The 23,936-nt window shown below is 55.5% G+C and overlaps 1 protein-coding gene across 7 annotated transcripts in view; it reads right to left on the bottom strand.

Annotated features, from left to right (window-relative positions):
• Positions 1-23,936, bottom strand: part of MBOAT2 (membrane bound glycerophospholipid O-acyltransferase 2) — a 66,789-nt gene that overhangs the window by 11,968 nt on the left and 30,885 nt on the right. For 4 of the 7 annotated variants that reach the window (XM_080684698.1, XM_080684694.1, XM_080684695.1 and 1 more), the window contains exons 4-6: positions 9,933-10,028; positions 4,447-4,502; positions 2,264-2,318 (exon numbers count right to left, since the gene is read on the bottom strand). In XM_080684698.1, the coding sequence (XP_080540824.1) occupies positions 2,264-2,318; positions 4,447-4,502; positions 9,933-10,028 (207 nt within the window). The remainder of the gene's footprint in view (positions 1-2,263; positions 2,319-4,446; positions 4,503-9,932; positions 10,029-23,936) is intronic. The other 3 variants (XM_080684693.1, XM_080684696.1, XM_080684697.1) reach the window with 1 other exon arrangement.

Below are 23,936 nucleotides of genomic sequence, written 5' to 3'. Positions count from 1 at the left end.
CCGAACCGAACCGTGAAATTCGCTGAAATCGTTTCCGGCTCAGCTGTCCTATCGAACCAGCCGTCTCGGCGACTGCGGTGGGTCCCTGTCATTTGCTGTTACAATGAGAACCACGTGTGACTGTGTTCTCGCCACCGATGACACTACACGAGTCCTCCTCTCCTTCCATTCGTCTTTCCTTGACGTGAACTGAGTGACCCCGGGTCGGGCTTCCCTATCTCCGCATTCCTGAGGTTTCTAACAAGAATTCTCTGTTGCTGGGGGCGGTCCCGTGCCCGCAGGATGGCCAACAGCCTCTGGGCCTCCACCCACTGGATGCCAGCAGCACCACCCCCTCCACGTGTGACCACAAAGATGTCTCCAGACATCGTCACGTGCCTTCTGGGGCCACAATCGCCCACGGGGATGACCTGCTAAGCAGGCGACGAGCATCGGCCAAGTTCTTCCTCATGGAGCTCACACTTGGGTCGGGAGGGGAACCATCAAAATAAACATCTACCCTCAGACAATACCACATCCGGGCTCGAGTGTGGTGCAGGGAAGGGAGGCGTGTTCCTGACGGAGAGCGAGGCCTGTGCGCCGAGCTGAGCGAGGGAGAGCCGTGGCTACAGGCGCTTCCCAGCCTCACACGCAGAGGTCAGACGTTTCTTCGTTTATCCTCCATTCTCGACTCGCAGGAGGATTTGTGTCAGGGGAGGGATGATATAATTCAAAACACATTAAAAGGATCTCTGGCGCCTGGCCAGTGTGGCTCAGTGGTTGAGTGTCTACCTATGAACCAGGAGGTCAGGGTTCAGGGCACATGCCCGGATTTTGGCTCAGTCCCCAGTAGGGAGTGTGCCGCAGGCAGCCGATCAGTGAGTCTCTCTCATCATGGATCATTGATGTTTCTATCTCTCTCTCCCTCTCGCTTTCTCTCTGACATCAATAAACATAAAATTTTAAACAAGGACCTCCGCCTACGGGGTGGAAAAGACTGCCCACGGCAGGAGAGAGCGGGGGAGCTATTACAGCAGACACCGTAGGAAACGGTGCTGGGCTGGGGGACCTCAGTGGGAAAGGTGAAGGGTCCGTCAGGTTAGAGAGGGTAAAGTTCAAGGTCAGCCTAGAGGTAGATTTCACAGAAATCGTTCACTGGACTCGCTGACGTGGATTTGCGATAAGAAAAAAAGGGAGTTTGCCTGAGTTTTCACCCTAAGTCACTAGTGAGAAATGGCACCATAATTTTAAATTTGGGGTAACCACGTCAACATGAGTCCCATCAGCAAGACGGGACGTCTTTCCACTCTGCTTCCTCCCGCTGTTCCGACAGTGGGGAGCAAAATCTACCCGGGGCTGGGTGTCTGCCAGGTGGCCGTGGAGAGACAGATGGAGTGGGACCTGGGTGTTACTGCTCAGTGGCTCCCGAGACAGACCACGGCCTCGTAGAGAGCACGGCACCCGGATCAGGTGGACCTCTCCTCCGCTGAGTTCACTCCAGTGCATGTTTCCCGACGTCTACATCGAACTACAGAGGGTATCAGGCCGGACATTTCAAAGGAGGGGAACTGTAAGGAGACATCCCCCGGGATTGAAGGTGAGCGCTCAGGGTAGATCGGTCTCATTCCCGGGCCGCCGTGAGCCTGTTAGCTCTAGATTTCCAGGACACACGTGCTTCAGACGTTTTCCTTTATGTAAAACACGCATGCGATCTCCCATTAGATTATATTGAGAAAGACCCTTCTCAAAAGTGAGCTATTCCTTAAACTCGTCAACAGAGCACCTATAACAAATGATGCAGAAGTCGATCCCAACCAACTCCTCAGAGAAAGACGAGGATGCCTGACCGGTTCTTCATGATTGGAAAACACGGCCTCCACGCGCCGTGTTAACAGAGCGCCTCTTACCCAGCGCCTGCATCCAGTTCGCGGCCTGCACAGGGCAAGCTGCGACGATTACTCATCACCGCTACAGGGCAGGCATGAAGACCAGCGCTCGCCCTGGCTTCAGGGGTCTCCTGGGGGAGATGGGAGATGTGGCAGATGGCCTCATGGTACCAGGAGGGGCATGCTGTGTGGTGATACAGTCAAGGGACTGTGGAGGCCAAGGAGGGGTGCCTTGCCGAGGCCGGCGGGACTTGGTGGCAGCAGTGTGCATGGGGAGGGTTAGGGTTTTCATGAAGGAAGAGCCTCCGGCATGACCAGCCGGCCGTGGCCAGGTGAGACGTGTGTGTCCCGGGCAGAGACAGCGTGAAGCAGGCGGGACACCATTAAGAGGCACGCACCTGACAGCTAAGTCTCTCTGTGACGGAGTCAGGTCCTCGTCCTTCCGGAACATCCCTGAGACACAGAAACAGGCACTCTCATCAGCTGCGAGTCCTCCACAGAGAAGAATGGTACTTTTCCCACTCACACTCTCATCCCTTTGCTCATTGGAAATTCACACTACAGCCCTAGCTGGTTTGGCTCAGTGGATAGAGCGTCGGCCTGCGGACTGAAGGGTCCCAGGTTCGATTCCGGCCAAGGGCACATGCCTGGGGTTGCGGGCTCGATCCTCAGTAGGGGGCGTGCAGGAGGCAGCCGATCAATGATTCTCTCTCATCATTGATGTTTCTAACTCTCTCTCCCTCTCCCTTTCTCTCTAAAATCAATAAAAATATATTAAAAAAAAAAAAAAGGAAATTCACATACAGTCCCAACTGTGGTATAATTGGCTCCTTTCTCGCTCGTTGCAACAACGTAAGCTCCATCTTGTCAAAGGCCCATCGCGGGATCCAGCATGTCTAGGACTGTATGAGGTGAGCGCACAACATCAGGGAACTAACTTGACTCTCCTTTAGAGGGAATTACTACTGAGTTAAGAAATCCCCCAAAGCTAACGTATTTCATCGTAAGTGCTCTGACTTGTCAGAAGGCCATGAAAATGTTTCTGTTGTTGGATGGCTTACGTGGCCAACATCAGGGCTACGGGAGGACTGACTTCCTTACCCCCACACGACTCTAACGAATAAGAATGACTCTCTACCATCTTCTCCCGCGTACCTGCCCCCCAAACAGAAGGATGTTATTATGATTACACGTCAGCCTACTAGAGCCTAAACCCAATTTAAAGGCCAAAGGAGGACTCAATTAAGAGGCAAACAACACATTTGAAAAAGTATTTGTAGCCCTAACCAGTTTGGCTCAGTGGATAGAACGTCGGCTGGGGACTCAAGGGTCCCAGGTCCGATTCTGGTCAAGGGCATATGTCTGGGTTGTGGGCTCAGTCTAACGTGCAGGAGGCAACCAATCCATGATTCCCTCTCATCATTGGTGTTTCTATCTCTCTCTTCCTCTCCTTTCCTCTTTGAAATCAATAAAAATATATTAAAAAAAAAAAAAGTATTTGTAGCCCGGTGGGTGTGGCTCAGTGGTTGAGCATCGACCTATGAGCCAGGTGGTCACGGTTTGATTCCCCGTCAGGACACAGGCCCGGGTTGCAGTCTCCATCCCCAGTAGGGGGCGTGCAGGAGGCAGCCGATCCATGATTCTCTCTCATCATGGATGTTTCTCTCTCTCTCCCTCTCCCTTCCTCTCTGAAACCAATAAACATATATATTTTTAAAAAGCATGTATTTATAGGTCTTCCCCAGGGAGCACAGGATGGGTGACACACACAGTGGGGCTAACACCCACCTGAGAAGCTCCCGAGGCCACTGCAAAGGCCTAACCTAGCCAGGGTGCCCCCCCACTGCACCTCCAACTCTTAGGGCTCAGAGCCCCGACTGAGCATTTCCTATGGCAAGAGATCCATTCGCTGAAGATGAAAATGTGAACCTGTACGTTCTTATCCTAAAAACATGTGCGTGTGCGTATAAGGGAGAGAGGGCAGGGGAAAAACATTCAAATTTTAATACAAATGTAGCACAGAGGAAAAGCAGACATGAATAAAACTTTATTTAGACCAAATACCTATTTGCTTTATATTCTACATTGCCTCTAATGTGGGTCATAGGACGGAATCACACTATTTTACTCTGCTTTTGTCACTGAACTGAATGCAAACTCGAGATAAAATCTTGAAGGAATGCCAAAACCGGTTTGGCTCAGTGGATAGAGCGTCGGCCTGCAGACTGAAGGGTCCCGGGTTCGATTCCGGTCAAGGGCATGTACGTTGGTTGCGGGCACATCCCCAGTGGGAGGTGTGCAGGAGGCAGCTGATCGATGTTTCTCTCTCATCGGTGTTTCTAGCTCTCTATCCCTCTCCCTTCCTCTCTGTACAAAATCAATAAAATATATTTTAAAAAAAAAATCTTGAAGGAAAACACACCAACGTCAACAACCCCAGGCAGAGTTCAGGATTTCCTTTCCCCTGCCTTACCTCCACCCCTTTCGAATAAAGAGCAGAAAGGGAGGGTGCTATCTCAAGCAAGAGATGAACTGAGTATGATTTCTTTCAGGGACGCAAAGTTAATTTCTAAATCCTTACCGTCGTGAATTTCGTAAGCCAAGCTGGTGATCTTCTGGGTAATTATCATCATCGGGCTGTAACAAAATAAAGCGTAAATACGTTACCAGGGTGTATTTAAAATGACAGTTATGATATAGGAAAAAGAGTTTATTTTGCTTATACGACTACAAAATCGTGAATGATTTTTTTAAGTCAAGACCTTCAGGGAATTCAAAGAGAGAACTGGGGGCTGCTGTGTGTCGGGGGGTGCAGGAGACAGGGAACCTGGGCCTCGGTTTACAGAGCTCACAGGACGAGCTCGTCCACGAAACAAGGCCGCGTGGGGGCAGGGCTGCAGCCCCGATCACGTGGGAGCCACGTGGAGCAGGGCCCCTGTGCCTGCGGGCGGACGGGAGGCCCGAGGGGAGAGGACCACCCGCCGCCCGCCTTGGACCGAGCATCTTCCAGAACCCCACGCTGCCTGCGGCCTCGGGGCTGTGCTTCAAGGTGGAAAGGGAGCTGCTGGGAGAAGGGGCGTGGGCACCATATCGAAGGCGTTTGGGTAAGAAATGCAGAATAAAACAGGACGGAAACAGGGGAGAGAGAAGGATGCTGCCCACCTCCCCGTCCTGGGAGCCAGGCCCCCGGGGTGGCCCGTCAAAGACGCCCCCGAGACCGCGCACAGCCCGGGCACTCTCTCGGGAAAGGAAGATTGAACATCCCGCTACCGGTAAGGAAATGGCTCTGTTCTCCCTACTTCACCATCTCTAACTGAATGGGTAACTTGGGACGGAGAAATAAATCCGTATGGGCAAGCCGGCAGGGTATGTTTTTGCCCTCCAACTGTCCCACCGGCAGCCAGACAGAAGGCCCGAGAACCCGTCGCCATGGCTTGTGAGGTCATCGTTGTGGGGTTTCAGTCAAACCAGGAGGCCCTGTTGGGCTGCAGGTAGGACCTGGGCCGCCCCCTGCAGGTCCCAGGAGGGACTTCAGTCGGGAGCCGCAGGAGGCCTCGGACCCCAGCCCGGCGGGTCCCGCCCTCCCTCCTCTTCCTGCCCCTGCTCAGACCGGAGACTGGTCGGCGGCCACCGTCCACCGAGACGTTTGGTCCCTGCCAGGAGGTGCTGGGAACTTGGCTCTTGATGTTGGGTTCTACCCACAACGTCCATGGAGATGTGGTCCACGCTGACCCGACTACCTGACCCGCCCACCTAACGCCAGAGCCGTGACCGCCAGGCTGGAGGGCGGGGGGCAGGGGGAGGTATGACGGCAATGCAGCCACAACTCAACGGTTGGGCCAGTAACATGATGGGATTTGGTTATGTGTCAATCCTGTAGACCAAAGAGCAGGCATAAACGTGACGGCTGTCTGAACCCAAGAACGCTTTCTAAGGGTGGACGTTCGGGCAGAACCAAAGACCACTAACCCTGGAAACACGGGGAGAAGCCCGGCCCTGAGTGTTTACCCAGGAACCAAGAGGTCGCCGGTTTGATTCCCGGTCAAGGGCACAGGCCTGGGCTGTGAGCTCGACCCCCCAGTAGGGGGCGTGCAGGAGGCACTGATCCATGATTCTCTCTCTTTGATGTTTCTATCTCTCTCTCCCTCTCCCTTCCTCTCTGATATCAATAAAAAATGTAAAAATAACTAACTAACTAAAATATCCTTCACTTCTAAATTCTAATTCCCATGTCACCTTCAAACACAATAAAAACGACTGATAAAGTAACATTCGATTTATTTTATCAACTGAGTGACATGCTTTCCTGCCCGGTGCCGCACAGGGCGGGTTAGGAGGGTTCGAGCGGTTCGTAAGAAAATAACACGAGCCGTACTAAGTAGCAACCCGGGCATGAAGTCCGTGTTCCCCGTCCTCACAGCGGTCACCCCCCTGCTCCTCCCTCCCCCGGCCAGAGGTTCCACACGAGCTGTGCTCCGCACGCACGCCCTCTGCCCGCCTGCACCGGCCTGCATCTCATCTCATCTCATCTCATCTCATCTCATCTCATCTCATCTGATCCTCATCTCATCATCTCATCTCATCCTCATCTCATCATCTCATCTCATCCTCATCTCATCATCTCATCTCATCTCATCTCATCTCATCATCTCATCCTCATCTCATCATCTCATCTCATCCTCATCTCATCATCTCATCTCATCTCATCTCATCTCATCTCATCTCATCATCTCATCTCATCCTCATCTCATCTCATCTCATCTCATCCTCATCTCATCATCTCATCTCATCCTCATCTCATCATCTCATCTCATCCTCATCTCATCCTCATCTCATCATCTCATCTCATCCTCATCTCATCATCTCATCTCATCTCATCTCATCTCATCTCATCTCATCTCATCTCATCCTCATCTCATCATCTCATCTCAGCCGCGGCGTTTCCTTCCGAGGATGTTCTCGCCACCACCGTTTCATTTATCCAACGGCACTGCTTGCCCTAAGGTCTGCCTTTCCTTCCTGGAATGTCTCTAAGGTACGGAACTCACAGCCTTCTCCGCCACAGCATCGCCAGCGCCCAGCACGTGCCGGCACCGGAGGCGCCCTAAACAAACACCTTCCAACGCCAGGAACCGAATCCCCTCGGCGTGACCGTCTGCCACGCCCCCTGCCCACTGGCCACCCTCCCTCCTGCCGGCTCTTGGGCCTGAAAGCGCTCACCACTCAGCTCTGGAATGATCTGTTCACGGCCCGTCGCCACGGTGCACGCTGCCTGACAGCGGGCCGGGCTCGTGGTGCTGACGCTGTAAAGCCATCTCCCCTCTCTTTCCTCTGTGCGTCCAGCAGCCCCGGGCGCTCCCTGCGGCTATGCATGCGCGGCGGGCCTCGGCCGCTGGTGCACCGTCCCGGGGCGGGGCGGGGCGGGACGTGAGCAGGAAACACTGCGGACCCCGGTCTAGGGAGCGGCTGCGAGGAGCAGGTGGCGGAGAGAAGTGAGAAAGAAGCGCCGGAGGAGAAGGCAGCGAGGGGTGCGCAGCGAGGGAGAGCCCAGGAAGGTCCCCAGCGGGGAGTGGACAGAGAGCCCGCACCGACCGCACGACCAGGGACAGCGCAGCGGGGGCAGCGGGACAGACCCCCAGCCCCAGCCCGTGCCCAGGACCCCGCGTGCGGAGGGGGCGCTTCTAAGCGGGGCCGTGCCCCCGGAACATGGGTTGGCTTTTCCTGACAGCGACTGTTGGTCACCCCTGTTTCTGCGACAATCGGAGTGACTGCACAATTATCTCACTTACGCCTCTACCGACACACGCACACACACGCTCATACATACGCACATGTGCGCACACACACACACACAGAGTAAGTCTCCCTTGCCGCGTGCACGTGAGTCGCCCGGTGAAAGAGCCTGGCCTCACTCCCTGGCCTCTCGTTCCTGGGCGACAGCCCCCCTACAGAAAGGGGGGCACTTACTCAGTTCTACCGGCTTCAGCAGCCCACGTTGGGGGGCTGTTCCATTGACCCGCATCGGGACCGAGTCAGGATCCTCTCTGCTACAACACACTCAACGCTTCTAAACGCTGAGAGATTCCATTAAGGGGGGGAGCCTGCTTCCAGGGGCTTTTCTCTCCTGTGCCAGAGAGCGAGAGAGCGAGAGAGAGAGAGCGAGAGAGAGAGAGCGAGAGAGCGAGAGAGAGAGAGAGCGAGAGAGAGAGAGAGAGAGAGCGAGAGAGAGAGAGAGCGAGAGAGAGCGAGAGAGCGAGAGAGCGAGAGAGAGAGTGAGAGAGAGAGAGAGAGGGACCTTCAACTGAGTTCTGCCAGGATGGTCCCCTTCAGCCAATTTGTCCGTCTAATACGTATCAGCCCACTGATAATGGGCAAATGGTATTCCTAACGGATAAAAACTACACATCATACTTAACGTTTTATGTAACTTTGTAATTTCGCTCTCTGAAAGGCAACGGAAAGCTTGTCTCCGGTGAGGGCCTTTAAGAATGCCCAATTTAGCGCTTATTTCTCATAACACGGGTGACGTTCCGAGCGGTGAATCTGCGGCCTCCTGTTTCTGCTTCCCCCGAGGCGGCCCTTTGCTGGAGCTCCTCCCGAGCCGGGAAGCATCCCTCAGCGCCGCTGCGCTGGCATCAAGGGGCCGCGGCGAGCGCGACCAGCACCTCGCCGTTCTCGGGAAGTTACTTCCTACGCGGTGATGATTCTTCGAGATGGACACCACTGGTTCCTCCTCCCCGGAAGGATGACGACACGTGACGTCTCTCCTGCAAGTTAACTGGGGCGCTCGCGGGGCCGATCTACCGAGGGTCCCGCTCGACCGAGGGTCCAGCTCGCACGGGGACCTGTGACCCGTAAGCCAGGGGGCAGCACCGAGCCGCCGTCCCCGAACCCCAGGTGCATCCCAAGCCTAGCCAACACTCTGTTCTCCGGGTACGTAGTCAGGGCTGCTTTGGCGCCGTTTTGTTTGTTCTTTGGAATGCGATCTCCTCGCGTCCGAGCCTACGGTTAAAACCCGTTTAATAAAAGCGAAATCCGTCTTAATCCCGTTAAGGAGAAAAGAGCGTTCCCCGCTAAAGCTCCCTGTTGGCGCAGGGACTCCCCGCTGCGCTCCCAACCGTGGCTCCGTTTCTGCTGTTGGACAATGGTTTTCCTGGACGCCATGACCTGTTTCATTTCTTTTTTTTTTTGCACGTTGGTCGTCCTCCAGTTGGATTTCTGGTCGTTATTTATCCGGTCAGATGGCTGGGGACTGACTTAAAGGCAGGTCTTCGCGGCCCGTTCCATAGAGAGTGCTGTCGGCTCAGAGCCGCCGGAGGCTCCCCGGCAGGCCGGTTCTCTGGGGCGCGGCCTGCGCGGATCCCTCAACAGGTGGGTGTGTTACAGGCAAAGAGGACCACAGAGGGACTAGGTCCCCTGGGCAGGAACAAGCCGAGTCCGTGCCACCACTCAGCGGGGCCCCGGGGCAGAAGGATGGAGAACATTCCTGCAGAGTGAAATGCAGGAAGCCAGAGCCACGCCCCAGGGTGTTCTCCGGGAGACGCAGGCCGAAGGATGCCTTCGCCCGGGACCCTTTCTTTCCAAAGAAAGCCCGAGGATGCCGAGAGGCCCCGGCAGGCCATGAGAGCGCATGCAGAAGCTGCGGAGGGGCCGCCCAGAAGGGACCCAGAGAGCAAAGAGGGGGAGAGAGGGGGGCGAGGATGCGGGCTCAGCGGAGGGGGGGCTGGTTGGCAACAGCTAGAAACGACTGCAGAGATTTCTAGCGGAATTGGGAAACGCTTTCACGGTCACATGCCACGGGCCACGTGGGACGGCTGCGTGTTTAGGCGAGCTCACGCCCGTGGCAGAGGAGAGGCTGCGTGATGACTTTGGTAACGCGATAGAAGACCGCGTTACAGGGACATGTCTGAATTCGTCACGGGCTTTTCAACTAAAACGTTCAGTGACAGCTTTTCAGGGGAGCTACGAAATGCAACTGTGTATTGTCCTTTAACCAACATGTTAGAATAGAAAAGAAAAGAAAAGAAAAAAAAAAAACAGGCTACTAAATCAAAGTTGTCATCTTACCCTGAAAAATCAGCAGAATATTGTCCATAATCAAAGATATAGACTCTAGTAATTTGGCACACTATGAGGTATCCCAAAGCAAACACAAAACAATATCTGGAAAACAAAAATAAGCTAGATTAGTGAAAATAAAAGGTTTCATTTTGTTCAAGAACACATTTAAGTAATTTGTTAACTATGTGACAGGGTTCGAAGCTTCGGTATCCCTAGATCCACTCCCCGAGAGCTTTCTGCAATAAATTCTAAAAACGCCCCTCGTTCCTGTTTCCGGGTGCTGGGACTCGGGACCATCGTCCACGGCCAATGCAGTCGATGGCCGCCTTCGCCCGCTTTTTCCTGCCGGAAGGCGTCCACGCACCGAATTCTGGATCGGGAAGTCATGCTCTCGAGCACAAAGCTGTGAATCGCTCTACTTATTCCTCCTCCTTTCTAGAAAACAGTATTTAGCACAAAACTCTCTGGCTGAAATGCACCGTCAACCAGCGCTTCATGGGCTTTTTTACACACGTGTCCTCAGTGGTCTCTGAGCACGCATCCTTCGCGGGCATCAGACGTGCAGTTCCTCACACGGTTAGGCATGAAAACTTGTGAGTTTGCGACTTAAAACGCCTGGAAGGGAGCTGTGATAACTAAGACATGGTGCCGGGGCGGGGGGGGGGGGGGGGAGAATTTACATATCGAGGACACAGACCCAGAAGCAGATCCCGGACTACACGGCACGGCATGGCGTGAAGGCTGCGGGCGAGTCGCGGGAATGGACGGGTCACCTCCCAAGGAGTTAGCCTCTGGTGGGGAAAAGCGTGTTGTACCTGCGTCGGCCCAGTTCTAGCCGGATTAAAGCGTGATACACGAGAAAAAACCGCGCACACCGAAGCTGTGGGTAAATACTCAAATGTGCTCAAGGGGGGGAGGGACTTTCTCATCATCGCTAACATTAAATATCTATACATGTTACAGAAGAAATCAATAGAAAAAAAAAAAAAAACATGCGTTTGTCTAGTTTAAAATCTTACATTTTTCATGGAAGCAATTCAGGTGGTTTATGAAAGAGTTCTTTCAAACTTTACCAGGGGTCCTCAAACTTTTTAAACAGGGGGCCAGTTCCCTGTCCCTCAGACCGTGGGAGGGCCGGACTATAGTTTAAAAAAATAAACTATGAACAAATTCCTATGCGCACTGCGGGCCCGGGACGCGTCGGCTGCTAAGCAGGACAGGCAGCGGCCCCCGGCGGGCCGGATCAATGTCCTCGGCGGGCCGCATGTGGCCCACGGGCCGTAGTTTGAGGACCCCTGCTTTAGACAAATAGGCAACTCCAATCTAGTGGAACCTCCCTGGGCAAGGAAGAGGGGGACAGCGCCCTAACGGGAATGCTTTACCCAGCAGCTACCTAATGGAGCAGCCACATGCACCCTCACACACGGCGTGGACACATCAAACTCAAAACAATGTCCAGCGCTCGGGGCAGCCGCATTTCCCGAAGACGCGGCAGCACCTCCCCGTTCACAGGCTCTTCCGCGGCCTGGCCGGCGCCCCATCAAGAGAAGTCGACTGCTTTACCCGCTTTGAGCCCCGCCGGACCGCGCCGGCCGGGGGGCTGTGGCGGGAGTAACTGCTCCTAGGCGCAGCCCACGATGAGCCTGGCAGTTCCTCCCTCCTGCCGTTTGGAAGTTGGCTGCCGGGAACGTGTGACTGTCCTGAGGCCCCCACACGTGGAGGCCCTGGAGGATGAGACGAAGACGGACGAGTGGATAAAACGCTGCGGGACCTTTACACCGTGGAGTACTATGCAGCTGTGAAAAAGGGGGTCTCTTACCCTTTGGGACAGCCTGGGTGGACCTGGGGAATACTGTGCTAAGTGGAATTAGCTAATCCGAGCTGGACAAATAGCACACGATCTCACTTATCTGCTGAATCTAATGAGCAAAATGAATGGACCAACCAAATAAGACCCAAAGCAGGGAGGCATGGAACAGACATACCTCCATGTGGGGTTGGGGGGACGAGAAGAGATAAACCAAAGAACTTATATACGTACTAGAAGCCCGGTGCACGGATCTGTGCACACTGAAAGGAAATTAATTAGGAGAAATATTTTTAATACATTTTTATTGATTTCAGAGAGGAAGGGAGAGAGAGATAGAAATATCAATGATGAGAGAGAATCATAGATCGCCTGCCTCCTGCACGCCCCCCACTGGGGGTCGAGCCCGCAACCTAGGCATGTGCCCTTGACCGGGATCGAACCTGGGACCCTTCAGTCCGCAGGTCGACGCTCTATCCATGGAGCCAAACCGGCCAGGGCAGAAGAAATATTTTAATATCGCTATTCGCCCTTTCTCTATAATAGAAGTGTCAACCAAGTTCACGATTGACAATGACAGATGGAAACATACACGTGTGATTGGCGCCAGCTAGAGCTTTATATGTATCGCCCATGTGCGAGTCAACTTAGCCTTTTATAGGTACAGAACAAACTTGCTTAATTAGACCTGCTTTCTGATGTAGCTAAACTTTTTCCAGCCCAGTGAAGCACCCCGACTTCTCTTTCAGGTAATTGTCAGCCACACAGCAGTAAATATCAACACGAAGCAGATTATTATTGTAGATCACGCAGGGAGAACAAAGGGTGAAATATTTAACTGCAGCCGTGTCTGACTATATTCTGCGCAGTGAGAAAACCTGAAGTCATTTTCAAGGCCCACCATTTCTCACTTCTTTTCAGTCGGGTCAACTTTCTAAGCTTTCTAAATCTCCGTTTTCCAGCTAATAAAAAGAAAACACAATTCCAAGGAGTCTCCTATCTACCTACTCCAGGACTTCTGTGAGGACCAAATGAGATGAGGCAGGGAAAACGCTTCACAGACATTTGGTTAAAGTGTGAAATGTCTGCACCTGGCGATAAAGCAAGTCGTGTTCCTGGGCTGAAGAAACTCCAAGGAGGCTGGTCGCTGGGGAGAGGAAGCCAGGTGTTGCTACGTGATGTCATTACCTGGCGCCCACAGCCACCGTTTCCTGGCTGGGCTGGGCTGTGGGCCACATTTTGTGCCACGGGGTCTCGGCAGCATTGGCTGTGATTTGGTGGGGTGTCGCTCTGGGGTGGTGGCGGGGCCTGTGTCCTACTTGGGGGAAGCCGAGTGTTGCTTTGTGGGCTCCAGGTCTGCGGTGCCATATCTCTGTGCGTGTCATGGCAGCTCCTGCATTGAGCGTCTGCCCCCTGGTGGTCAGTGCGCATCATGGTGACCGGTCGGACGGTCACTTAGCTTATTAGCCTTTTATATATATATATATTATATGTGTGTGTGTGTGTGTATTATATATATATATATATATGCACAGCCCATGGAGAGGGCTATAGGGTAGTGAAGATCTGGTGGGGACTAGATAGGAGATGAAAGGAGGAGACTGGGGGGGGCAGGGGCGGTAAATGAAAGACATCTGTAATACTATCAACAACAAAAAATACTTTTCTAGAAAAAGAAGGCAGGAGGAAGGAGGAAGGAGTGTGAGAGAGGCGCCAAGCAGGGCCACGTCCTAAGATACATGAGTGACGGAGCTGATGCCACGTGAAAAAGAGGGACCTGCCCAACTGAACGTTCCCTGAATCCTGGACCCACAAAATCATAAGCAAAATAACGTACCGGTCTGTTTGGGGCCACGACCTGTTGGTGGACCAGTCCTTTATTCCTTTTTTAAAATATATTTGCATTTATTTCAGAGAGAGAAAGGGGGAGGGAGAGAGAGAGAGAAACATCCATGAGGAGAGCAAATCATGGATCAGCTACCTCCTGCACGCCCCCTACTGGGATCAAGCCTGTAACCCAGGCCTGTGCCCTGGACCGGGAATCGAACTGTGACCTCCTGGTTCATAGGGTGACGCTCAACCGCTGAGCCACGCTGGCCGGGCTTCTTCGATACGTTTTACATCTGTTCTGTAGGCTGGCTGCTATCCATTGGTCCACCTCTGAGTTCAATGGTTCTTTCTTCGGCCATCACAAACCACTCTGGACAGCCCCTCAGACAATTTTGCATTTGGGTTAGTTCCATTAGGTTCTCTGTAGCAGCTGCTGTGCCTTTCCTGACATTCCCTATTTGCTGAGTCACGGTCATCAGATCTTCTCCTAATTCATATGTCTAATAGCTGCTTTGCCGTTTCGGGGTCCACTTAGAGACATTTCCGCGTGGCTGCTCCCCCCCCCCCCCCCGTTTCTCCACACACAGGAAAATGCTCTAGAGGCCACCCTGAGCCTGCCCATCTCGGAGGTCAGTCGATGATTAGCCAGAGCGTATGCTCACCCCCCTTCAGCCAGGGAGGCTCCGGCCCTCTGCCGACGTGTGTGTGTATGTGCGCGCGTGGGGGGGTCGGAGGGCTCACTTAATGGCCCGGCAGTGTTCTAGTCCGCCCCAGCGTCTCCTCCGGCCCAGGCCCTGTCGGGCCTCCCCGGGGCCTCCAGCAGCCTCCAGCCAGCCAGGGGTGTGCAGAGCGCTTCCCAAGGCCCTCTGCGGCCGACCCTCATCTCCGCGCTCTCTCTGCCCTGGGTATGGCCCACGTCCTCGGCAGGAGAGCCAGAGGCACTCCCCGTTAGCATCTGCTCGGGGCTTCCGCCCTCCACCCCAGGTCACCCCGGTCGCTGGTGGGGGAGCCGCGTTCTCCTGGCCGGCCCTACACCGGTAGAACTGCGATGCCAGGGAATGGAAAATGCAGGTGACCCCCGGCAAGACTACCGCCGATCCCCGCCCCCGTTCCTACTCAAAAGTCAGCAGCTCTTTAGGGATAAGTGCTTCTCCGGTGGCTGTTTTGGTTTTGGTCCATGTCCAGGGCCCTCAAATGGTTTTGGCAAGTTCATCCAGTGTCATCACTGGTTTGGGGTTTTTTTTGGTGGGGGGGGGGGTGTAAATTGTCCTCCTCTTCACTCCTTAACAGAAGCTCCATCAATGGCAATGGGTTCGGAGGCAGCTCGGGACAGATCGGAAACGTAGCCACACCTCGCCAAGCCCTGGCAGCAAGAGAGCCTGGTGGGCTCCCTAGGGAGAGCGAATGAGTGTTGTGGACGGGAAATCATTGACAGGAGGATTTAAAACGCTTTAACAACCGCCTTCTTTGCCAGCAAAAGACATCCATACTGTCTTCCTACCAGACTCAGAGACCGCCCCCCGCCCCCCCCCCCCCCCCCCCCGTCGGCTCCCAGTCCCTTTAGAACGCACGGTCCTCTGTGGGGGCGAGGAGCCCCCTCTCAGGGTCCCCACGTTCGGCTCCTCCCGGATACAGACCCCGGATCCGGGTGTCTGGTGACCTGAACACCCTCGGCTCTCCCCCGAGACCTGCAGGTGACCTGTGTCCGTCACACCCTGTGCTGTTCGCGAGGCCAGGGCTGGGGGCTCCCGGCCCCACCCTCTGCCCTGGGGTTCCCCCGGCTGGAACGCGGGGACCCCGTGACGTACACACACAGTGATCGCCCTGAGGGGTCATCTGCTCTTCCGAAGCCTCGTTCACGGGGAAAGGGAGGGAGCTTCACTGCGGTCACCGGACCAGACACCAACGGGGACGCTGGCCCACGGAGTCGCCGAGCCCGCCCTGCCCGCCCTGTTCACAGTGACGGGGTGAGCCCGGCTCCGGTGCAGCCAAAAGCCACCGTCCGCCCGCCGCTGGCTCAGTGCGGGACGGAGTCACTTCCCTGCTCTTCACAAGGGCCATTTCCCAAGTCGATTCAAACACACGCAGGGAAGTGGCTTGTGGCTGCTGGTGACCGGCCGGAGTGCGGCCACACCAACAACCTGCACCCCGAGAAGGTCCAACAAGGCCCTCCTCCACCCCCTCCGCCTGCAGGGCAGCCGCCCGCCTGAACCCCGCGGCGCCGGGGCCTCGGTCAGGTTTCCCTCCCGGTGAAAGGAAAAGAGGTCAGACCTCTGGGCTCTAATTCAAACTCTCCGGTTAACGGTCCCCAACTCGGTGGCTACGTGCACGGAAACCAACGTTGAAAACGTCTAAGCGCATCAGAAACGCCACGGGCAGACGATGTCATGGCAGACCCCTTGGGCGACTGAGGCGCCATCAGCCGCAGCAGGGCACCCAGGCTTCAGCCCCTCGTGGCTGCTTCTGGAACCAGGACTCTGGAGACAAGTGTTTGGAACAAGGTCCGCATCACCCCTAATTCCCCAGCTCCAAGGTCTGGGCCACACCCAGCAGGAGGCTAGAACCCGTCACCCACCCTTCAGAGGCTGCCTCTGAACAGAAGGCCCTGGGTTGGCTCCCCCCTCCCCCACCAGCACACAAGACCGCTGAATTTCTCCTATGACACTGCGGGGAGTGGGGGGCGATTCAGGGTTTTAGGTGGGACGCAGAAGAGGGAAAACAGTGATTCAATTAATTCGTAAAAGTCTTGAAAGCAAAGGCAGCAAGAAAGACAACGTGGCCCTAGCCGGTGTGGCTCAGTGGATAGAGCGTCGGCCTGCGGACTCAAGGGTCCCGGGTTCGATTCCGGTCAAGGGCATGTACCTTGGTTGCGGGCACATCCCCAGTAGGAGGTGTGCAGGAGGCAGCTGATCGATGTTTCTCTCTCATTGATGTTTCTAACTCTCTATCCCTCTCCCTTCCTCTCTGTAAAAAATCAATAAAATATATTTTAAAAAAAAGGAAGGAAGGAAGGAAGGAAGGAAGAAAGGGAGGGAGGGAGGGAGGGAGGGAGGGAGGGAGGGAGGAAGGAAGAAAGAAAGAAAGAAAGAAAGAAAGAAAGAAAGAAAGAAAGAAAGGAAGAAAGGAAGAAAGGAAGAAAGGAAGAAAGGAAGAAAGGAAGAAAGGAAGAAAGGAAGAAAGGAAGAAAGGAAGACAATGTGGCCCAGCCAGTGGGGCCAGTAGTTGAGTGTCGACCTATGAACCCAGAGGTCAAGGTTCGATTCCCGGTCAGGGCACAGGCCCGGGTTGTGGGCTCCATCCCCAGTGGGGGGCGTGCAGGAGGCAGCTGATCCATGATCCTCTCTCATCATGGATGCTTCTCTCTCCCTCCGTCTCCCTTCCTCTCTGACATCAATAAAAACAAAAAGGAAGATGATGTGACCTGCCCCAAGCTTTGGCTGGTAACACACAGGCGGGGGTAGGAAGGCCCCCGGCCGCTGAGCTGAGCCGAGCCCGCGGGTCCCTCAGAGCTGGGACCCGGAGGAAGAGGCGCCCTCTGCAGTTGGCCCCCCGGCGTGGGTTTCCGAAAATGGTCAGCTCCTGAGCAGAGCCGATCCAGCGGGGGTCAAGCGCACATCCGATCCTTTCCTACGTCTGGGCGGAGCTGAGGACACCAAACTGGACTCTGGCACTCAGCCTCTCTGACACTCCCGTGCTTGTTTGTTTTGTTGTTAACGTATTTTCATTGACGTCAGAGAGGAAGGGAGAGGGAGAGGGAGAGAGAAACATCATGATGAGAGAGAATCATGGGTCGGCGGCCTCCTGCACGGCCCCCACACTGGGGATGGAGCCCACAACCCGGGCCTGTGCCCCTGACCGGGAATCGAACCCTGACCGCCTGGTTCCTAGGTCGACGCTCCACCCCTGAGCCACAGTGGCCGGGCGCATTGAACATCTTTAGATCAAGAGTCCTCTCACGACGGATGGCATGCAATCCTTTCCAGCAGTGCCTGTGAGCACCCGTGGCGCCTGACACTTAACGACATCCAGCGGATGGCGTCGCACCCTCCCTGCCACCCTCCGAGGCAGGCATCGTCATGGCTCCTAACGGACAAGTGAGGCGCCGAGGCCAGAGAGGACAGCAACTCAGACAGTGTGGCCGGCTCCCGGCCCGAGTCAGGATCTGAAGGTCGCGTGACCTCCTCGCCTGAGCCGGTCCCTGCAGCGCGGTGTAACCTGAGATGCACGGGAGCCAGCCGCCAAGGTGAAGGTGACTCCTTCTGGCTGACGGAAGCGGGCGGGGCTGGGGAGGCCTTCAGCCCAGAGGTCACGCAGAGCCAGGGCCGAGGGACCAGCACCCATGCAAACACAGAGGAACTGGGTGTGGACAGCGCGTGCACGTGTGTGTGCGCGTGCAGGTGTGTGAGTGTGTGCATGTGTGTGCATGTGTGTGTGCATGTGCGTGTGTATGTGCATGTGTATGCGCGCGGGTGTGTGAGTGTGTGCATATGCGTGTGTGCATGCGTGTGCGTGTGCATGTGCGTGTGCACATGTGAAGTACAGGGGCTCGTTCCGGCTGGGACGGTCTCAGTGGAGGAGTGAGAGCTGTCACTCAGAGAGGGCAGGACGGAGGGCAAAGGCGGCTGCTACATTCTAAGGGAGCTCAGGACACGCCGGCCCCGGCTCCGGCTCGTTGGCTCAGTGATCAGAGCGCCGGCCCCTGGGCCAAAGGGTCTCAGGTTCAATTCCTGGTCAAAGGCACGGGGCACGGGCAGGAGGTGACCAATCGATGTGTGTGTGTCTCTCTCTCCCCCCCTCACCTCTCTTCCATTCTCTCCAGAAATCAATGGGGGCAAATATCCTCGGATGAGGATTAAAAGAAAAAAGAAGAAGCCAGCCCCAACCCCGTATCTCCGTGGGGCTTGTTATTCTTTCAAAAAAAAATACGCCAGGATGTTTACGGCATCAGTAAGCAGATGACAATCTCTTTGCGTTTCTCCAACTTAAAACAAACAAAAACCTTTGGAAGAATCTTGGCAGAGAAATAACCTGACAACACACGACCCACCGCGACCCCAAGAGCAGACAGCGCGGGTCCATTTTCACAGACGCCCCGGCGGCCGGTCCCCGGGTCTGGACCTGCTCCACGCGGCCTCGCCTTCCAGAACCTACGCTCCCTCATCCGCCCAGCGGCGGAGCCTCTCACACAGCGCTGCCGGGATGTTTGTAAAAAGCACTTAGCGAGCCCGCCGGCGGGGCTCAGGGGCTGAGCGTCAGCCTACGATCCAGGAGGTCAGGGTTCGAGTCCCGCTCAGGACACAGGCCCGGGTTGCGGGCTCCATCCCTAGTGCGGGGCGTGCAGGAGGCGGCCGACCCATGATTCTCTCTCATCACGGATGTTTCTATCTCTCTCCCTCTCCCTTCCTCCCTGAAATCAATAAAAATGTTTTTTTTTAATTAAAAATAAATAAATAAAAAGCAGAGCCCCGGCAGGCGAGTGTCCCCTCACAACACTTCCACGCACACGCACGTGTCACGGAAGCCCGCGGTGTTCGGACACGTGACTGCCTTTGTTTGTCATTCGAATAGATGGTCGGGTGGGCTTCTTCCCTTTCCTTCCAACTCAGGCGAGAATGAGGACCTGGTTGCCAACGTGAGATTAATTTCCAGACGCACGCAGCTCGGAGGGTGAGCCCGGTCCTCCGCCGGGAGAAGGACTCCTCGTTTTCACTTCTGTGGGCCTTTTCAGAAGCGTTCTTATTTTCATCGTTACAACGAGCGGGTTATTGTTCAATAACGTGTGTTCTTTTTAAAAACAAGAAAGATGCGTCATCTAATGGGATACCATCTTCAAACGCTTCTCACCGATCCGTTGGGGGAGTCAGCCACGTAGACGGGTGTCGGGCGTGTGGACGGGACCGGGCGGAGCCCCCGCGTGCGGGAGCCGTGCAAACCCTCCACGCGGGCGCCTTCAGACAGGACAGCACAGCCGCGGCGACACCTTTGGTTACCCAGGGACAGGTGTTGGTCTCGTTAGCTCCCTCCATTCACGACCCCCCACGTCCTCCAGCACCGTCGTCCCCGGGGAAACCTCCCTCGCTGCGCGAGGAGGACGGAAGGCCCCTCACGGATCCCGTTCGCAACTGGAGGCAAAAGAGAATCCAAAGCCACTCCGTGGACGTGATGGCACAGGCCATCTGAACACACCCTCTCCGGGGGCGGGGGTTCGGGAGGGACGCCTCAACGATCTCTCGGACACCCATGGGGGCCGGGACATCCTACCACCTGGCACCGAGTCACAGGGGCTCCCTCCTGTGGGGACTGGGAACGCATAAAACCCCGAGGTCCCCCCCAAGCACAATGGGCCCACGGCCACTGCATCCCTTTGGGTGAAGTTGCCTGCACCTTCGCTCCGAGGAAGAGAACGGAAACGCTGCCTCGGTGGCTTCCTGGCCGTCCCCTCCGCCGAGTGAGGCTATTTCTTTTTTCTTTTTTCTTTTTAATATTTTTTTATTGATTTCAGAGAGGGAGAGAGAGATAGAAACATCCATAATGAGAGAATCATGGATCGGCTGCCGCCTGCACGCCCCACACTGGGGATGGAGCCCGCACCCTGGGCCTGTGCCCCGACCAGTGATCAAACCATGACCTCCTGGTTCAGAGGTCGATGCTCGACCCCTGAGCCGCAGTTTGCTGACCCCTGAGCCCACCGGCCCGGCGGGATTTCTCTTTAACGACACATTCTCAGCCTCACCGTGCTTCCTGCTTAGGAGGGGCCCAGTGCAGAGGTAGCAGGCGTGGGCGGGTGCGATCAGACACCCCCCCCCTCCAGCCCCCGGCCTCCGCGCCTGTCTCCCTGCGGGGGGTCTGCCACGCCCACTGCAAGGCTGCAGGAGGAGGAAGCCACAGGGGCGCCCGAGCCGGCGGCTCGCCCCGTGGTCACCAATGCAGGAGGAGGCTGAGAAAATGCCCGCAGTGTTTCCCAACGTTTACAACTACACCTTAGCGCAAGGACTCAACGTCAAACGTCTGTCCTGCTCCTACGCCCTGCAGCACATGGCTGATGGGGGACAGTCTGGGTTTTCCCACTGCCAGGCCCGTCTCTCCCTCCTTCCTGCCTCCTGGGCCCCGGGCCCAGCTCCCTACAGCAGGGACCGCAGTGCGCCTGCCCCGGTGACCGAGAGAGAGAGAGAGAGAGAGAGAGAGAGAGAGAGAGAGAGAGAGAGAAACATCAATGAATGATGAGAGAGAATCTCCTGGGGATGGAGCCTGCAGCCCGGGCCTGTGCCCCAACCGGGAATCGAACCGTGACCTCCTGGTTCATAGGTCAATGCTCAGCCACAGAGCCCCGCCGGCCGGGCAAGGGAGTGATGAGTTTCGGAGGGCGAGGACCCACGTGTCTGCCACCTCTGGGACCCTAGGAACACGGCACAGACATGTCTGCTCAAGGTGGCGGACCGCTGAGCCACGGCTGGTTGGCTTACAGCCTGTCCTGCAGCCCTTACAACACAGCACGCAGCGCGGCGACCGTGGGACGTGGGCGGTGTCACTCTGTGTCTCTTCATCTGTCCGTGTCTTCAGGTCGGCCAACCTAACCTCCTAGCCTAACCTCCTAGGGCCGTGGTCGGCAAACTCATTGGTCCGCAGAGCCAAATATCAACAGGACAACGACGGACATTTCTTCTGAGAGCCACATTTTTTAAACTTAAACTTCTTCTAACGCCACTTCTTCAAAACAGACTCGCCCAGGCCGTGGTATTTTGTGGAAGAGCCACACTCCAGGGGCCAAAGAGCCGCCTGTGGCTCGCGCGCCGCGGTTTGCCGACCACGGTCCTAGGGCGACAGGGCCCCTCCCCACTGTCACCGGCCCCCGTTCCTGCCGCTCACAGCCCAACACTGGCGCTCCTGTGTTCTCCAGTCTGACGCCTTTCGGAACTCAAGACGCGTTTTCCCACAGAAACGTTCGAGACGAAGAGCTGCTGAGTTCCCACGCCCGTCCGCGAAGCGTACACAGCCCATCGGGCACCACAGGAGCCGGCCCCCCGCCACCTCTCCAGGCACTGCCTTCCCACTTCCCGCTGGTGTGCCTGGAACACAGGCCCAGCCTCTCCTCCCATAGCCCGCTCCACCCACCCCAACCCCTCCCTGTTCCCCCCCCCCCCCCCCGAGCCCGCCCAGGCCCAGGGGTCCTGAAGGAGGAAGCAGGGGCGGCCTGAAGGCAGGTCTCAGAGGCCAGGGAAAGGGCTGCTGTTCTGCAGGAGCCGTGCTATCATTCATCCATTCATTCATTCGTTCACTCATTCACTCATTCATTCATCCATTCATTCATTTGTTCACTCATTCATTCATTCACTTATTCATTCATTTGTTCACTTATTCATTCATTTACTTATTCATTCATTCATTCATTTGTTCACTTATTCATTCATTCACTTATTCATTCATTCATTCATTTGTTCACTCATTCATTCATTCATTCATTTGTTCACTTATTCATTCATTCACTTATTCATTCATTCATTCACTTGTTCACTCATTCATCCATTTGTTCACTCATTCACTCATTCATCCATTCATTCATTTGTTCACTCATTCATCCATTCATTCATCCATTCACTCATTCATCCATTCATTCATTTGTTCACTTATTCATTCATTCACTTATTCATTCATTCATTCATTTGTTTACTCATTCATTCATTCACTTATTCATCCATTCATTCATTTGTTCACTCATTCATCCATTCATTCATCCATTCACTCATTCATCCATTCATTCATTTGTTCACTCATTCATCCATTCATTCATCCATTCACTCATTCATTCATTCATTGACTCACTCATACATTCATTCATTTGTTCACTCACTCATTCATTCATCCATTCACTCATTCATCCATTCATTTGTTCAGTCATTCATTCATTCACTCATTCATCCATTCATTCACTCATTCATTCGTTCGTTCGATAGACACGCATTGAGAACATAGTCTCCTGGGACCTGCGCCCACTCAGGAAACAAAAGTAGGCGTGGCCAGGCGGCAGCCACAGAGCCCGCAGAGTGGGAAGGCAGGACACGTTACTCAATAACCCTTTGCACATTCAGAATTTAAACTCGAGAGGAGTCTCCAAAGCGGGGTACAACTCTGAGAGCGCGTGACGAGTAACCTGTCCTAGTCAGGGCACCGAGACAAGCTCCCAGAGGCGTAAGGTGGCCTGGAAGCTGCAGGATCCAGAGGGGGGAGGGAGGAGGGAGGAGGGAGGAGGAGGGAGGAGAAGGGAGGATGAACAGGGAGGAGGGAGGAGGGAGGAGGCAGGGAGAAGGGAGGATGGAGGAGGAAGGAGGAGGAAGGAGGAGGGAGGAGGGAGGAGGGAGGAGGGAGGAGGAGGAGAAGGACACAGGAGGAGGAGGGAGGAGGGAGGAGGAGGAGGAGAAGAGAGACAGCAGGAGGAGGGAGGAGGGAGGAGGGAGGAGAAGGGAGACAGGAGGAGGAGGGAGGAAGGAGGAGAAGGGAGACAGGAGGAGGAGGGAGGAGGGAGGAGGGAGGAAGAGGAGGAGAAGGGAGACAGGAGGAGGAGGGAGGAGGAGGAGAAGGGAGACAGGAGAAGGAGGGAGGAGGGAGGAAGGAGGAGAAGGGAGATGGGAGGAGGAAGGAGGAAGGAGGAGAAGGGAGACAGGAGGAGGAGGGAGGAGGGAGGAAGAGGAGGAGAAGGGAGGGAGGAGGGAGGAGGAGGAGAAGGGAGACAGGAGAAGGAGGGAGGAGGGAGGAGGAGGAAGGAGGAGGGAGGAGGAGGAGGGAGGAGGAGGAGAAGGGAGACAGGAGGAGGAGGGAGGAGGGAGGAAGAGGAGGAGAAGGGAGACAGAGGGAGGAGGGAGGAGGAGGAGAAGGGAGACAGGAGGAGGAGGGTGGAGGGAGGAGGAGGAGAAGGGAGACAGGAGGAGGAGGAAGGAGGGAGGAAGAGGAGGAGAAGGGAGACAGGAGGAGGAGGGAGGAGGAGGAGAAGGGAGACAGGAGAAGGAGGGAGGAGGGAGGAGGAGGAAGGAGGAGGGAGGAGAAGAGAGGAGGAGGGAAGAGGGAGGAGGAGGGAGGAGGAGGAGAAAGGAGACAGGAGGAGGAGGGAGGAGGAAGAAAGTGGGAGAAGGAGGAGGAGACAATATTCCGGGAAGAGGAGAATATTCCCAGAGTTATGTCTGTCCTTGGAGAACAAGGCGAAGGGCTGGTTGGAGGGTGGGGGGAGAAAAACAGGCTGTACCCCTAACTCATTCTTCAGTCCACATGGCCCTTGAGGCTGCCGAGCAGGCTCTGCACCCCCACCTGCCAGCAGCCTGGGCTGAGCAAGCCGCACCCCCACACGCCCTCTGCCTCAATGCCTGGCCCCCTCCCTCTAGCCG

Source organism: Plecotus auritus, assembly GCF_963455305.1.
Source record: "Plecotus auritus genome assembly, chromosome: 8".
Classification (NCBI taxonomy): Eukaryota; Metazoa; Chordata; class Mammalia; order Chiroptera; family Vespertilionidae; genus Plecotus; species Plecotus auritus.
Note: the sequence above shows the minus strand (reverse complement) of the source record. Positions and strands in the feature narration are given on the sequence as shown.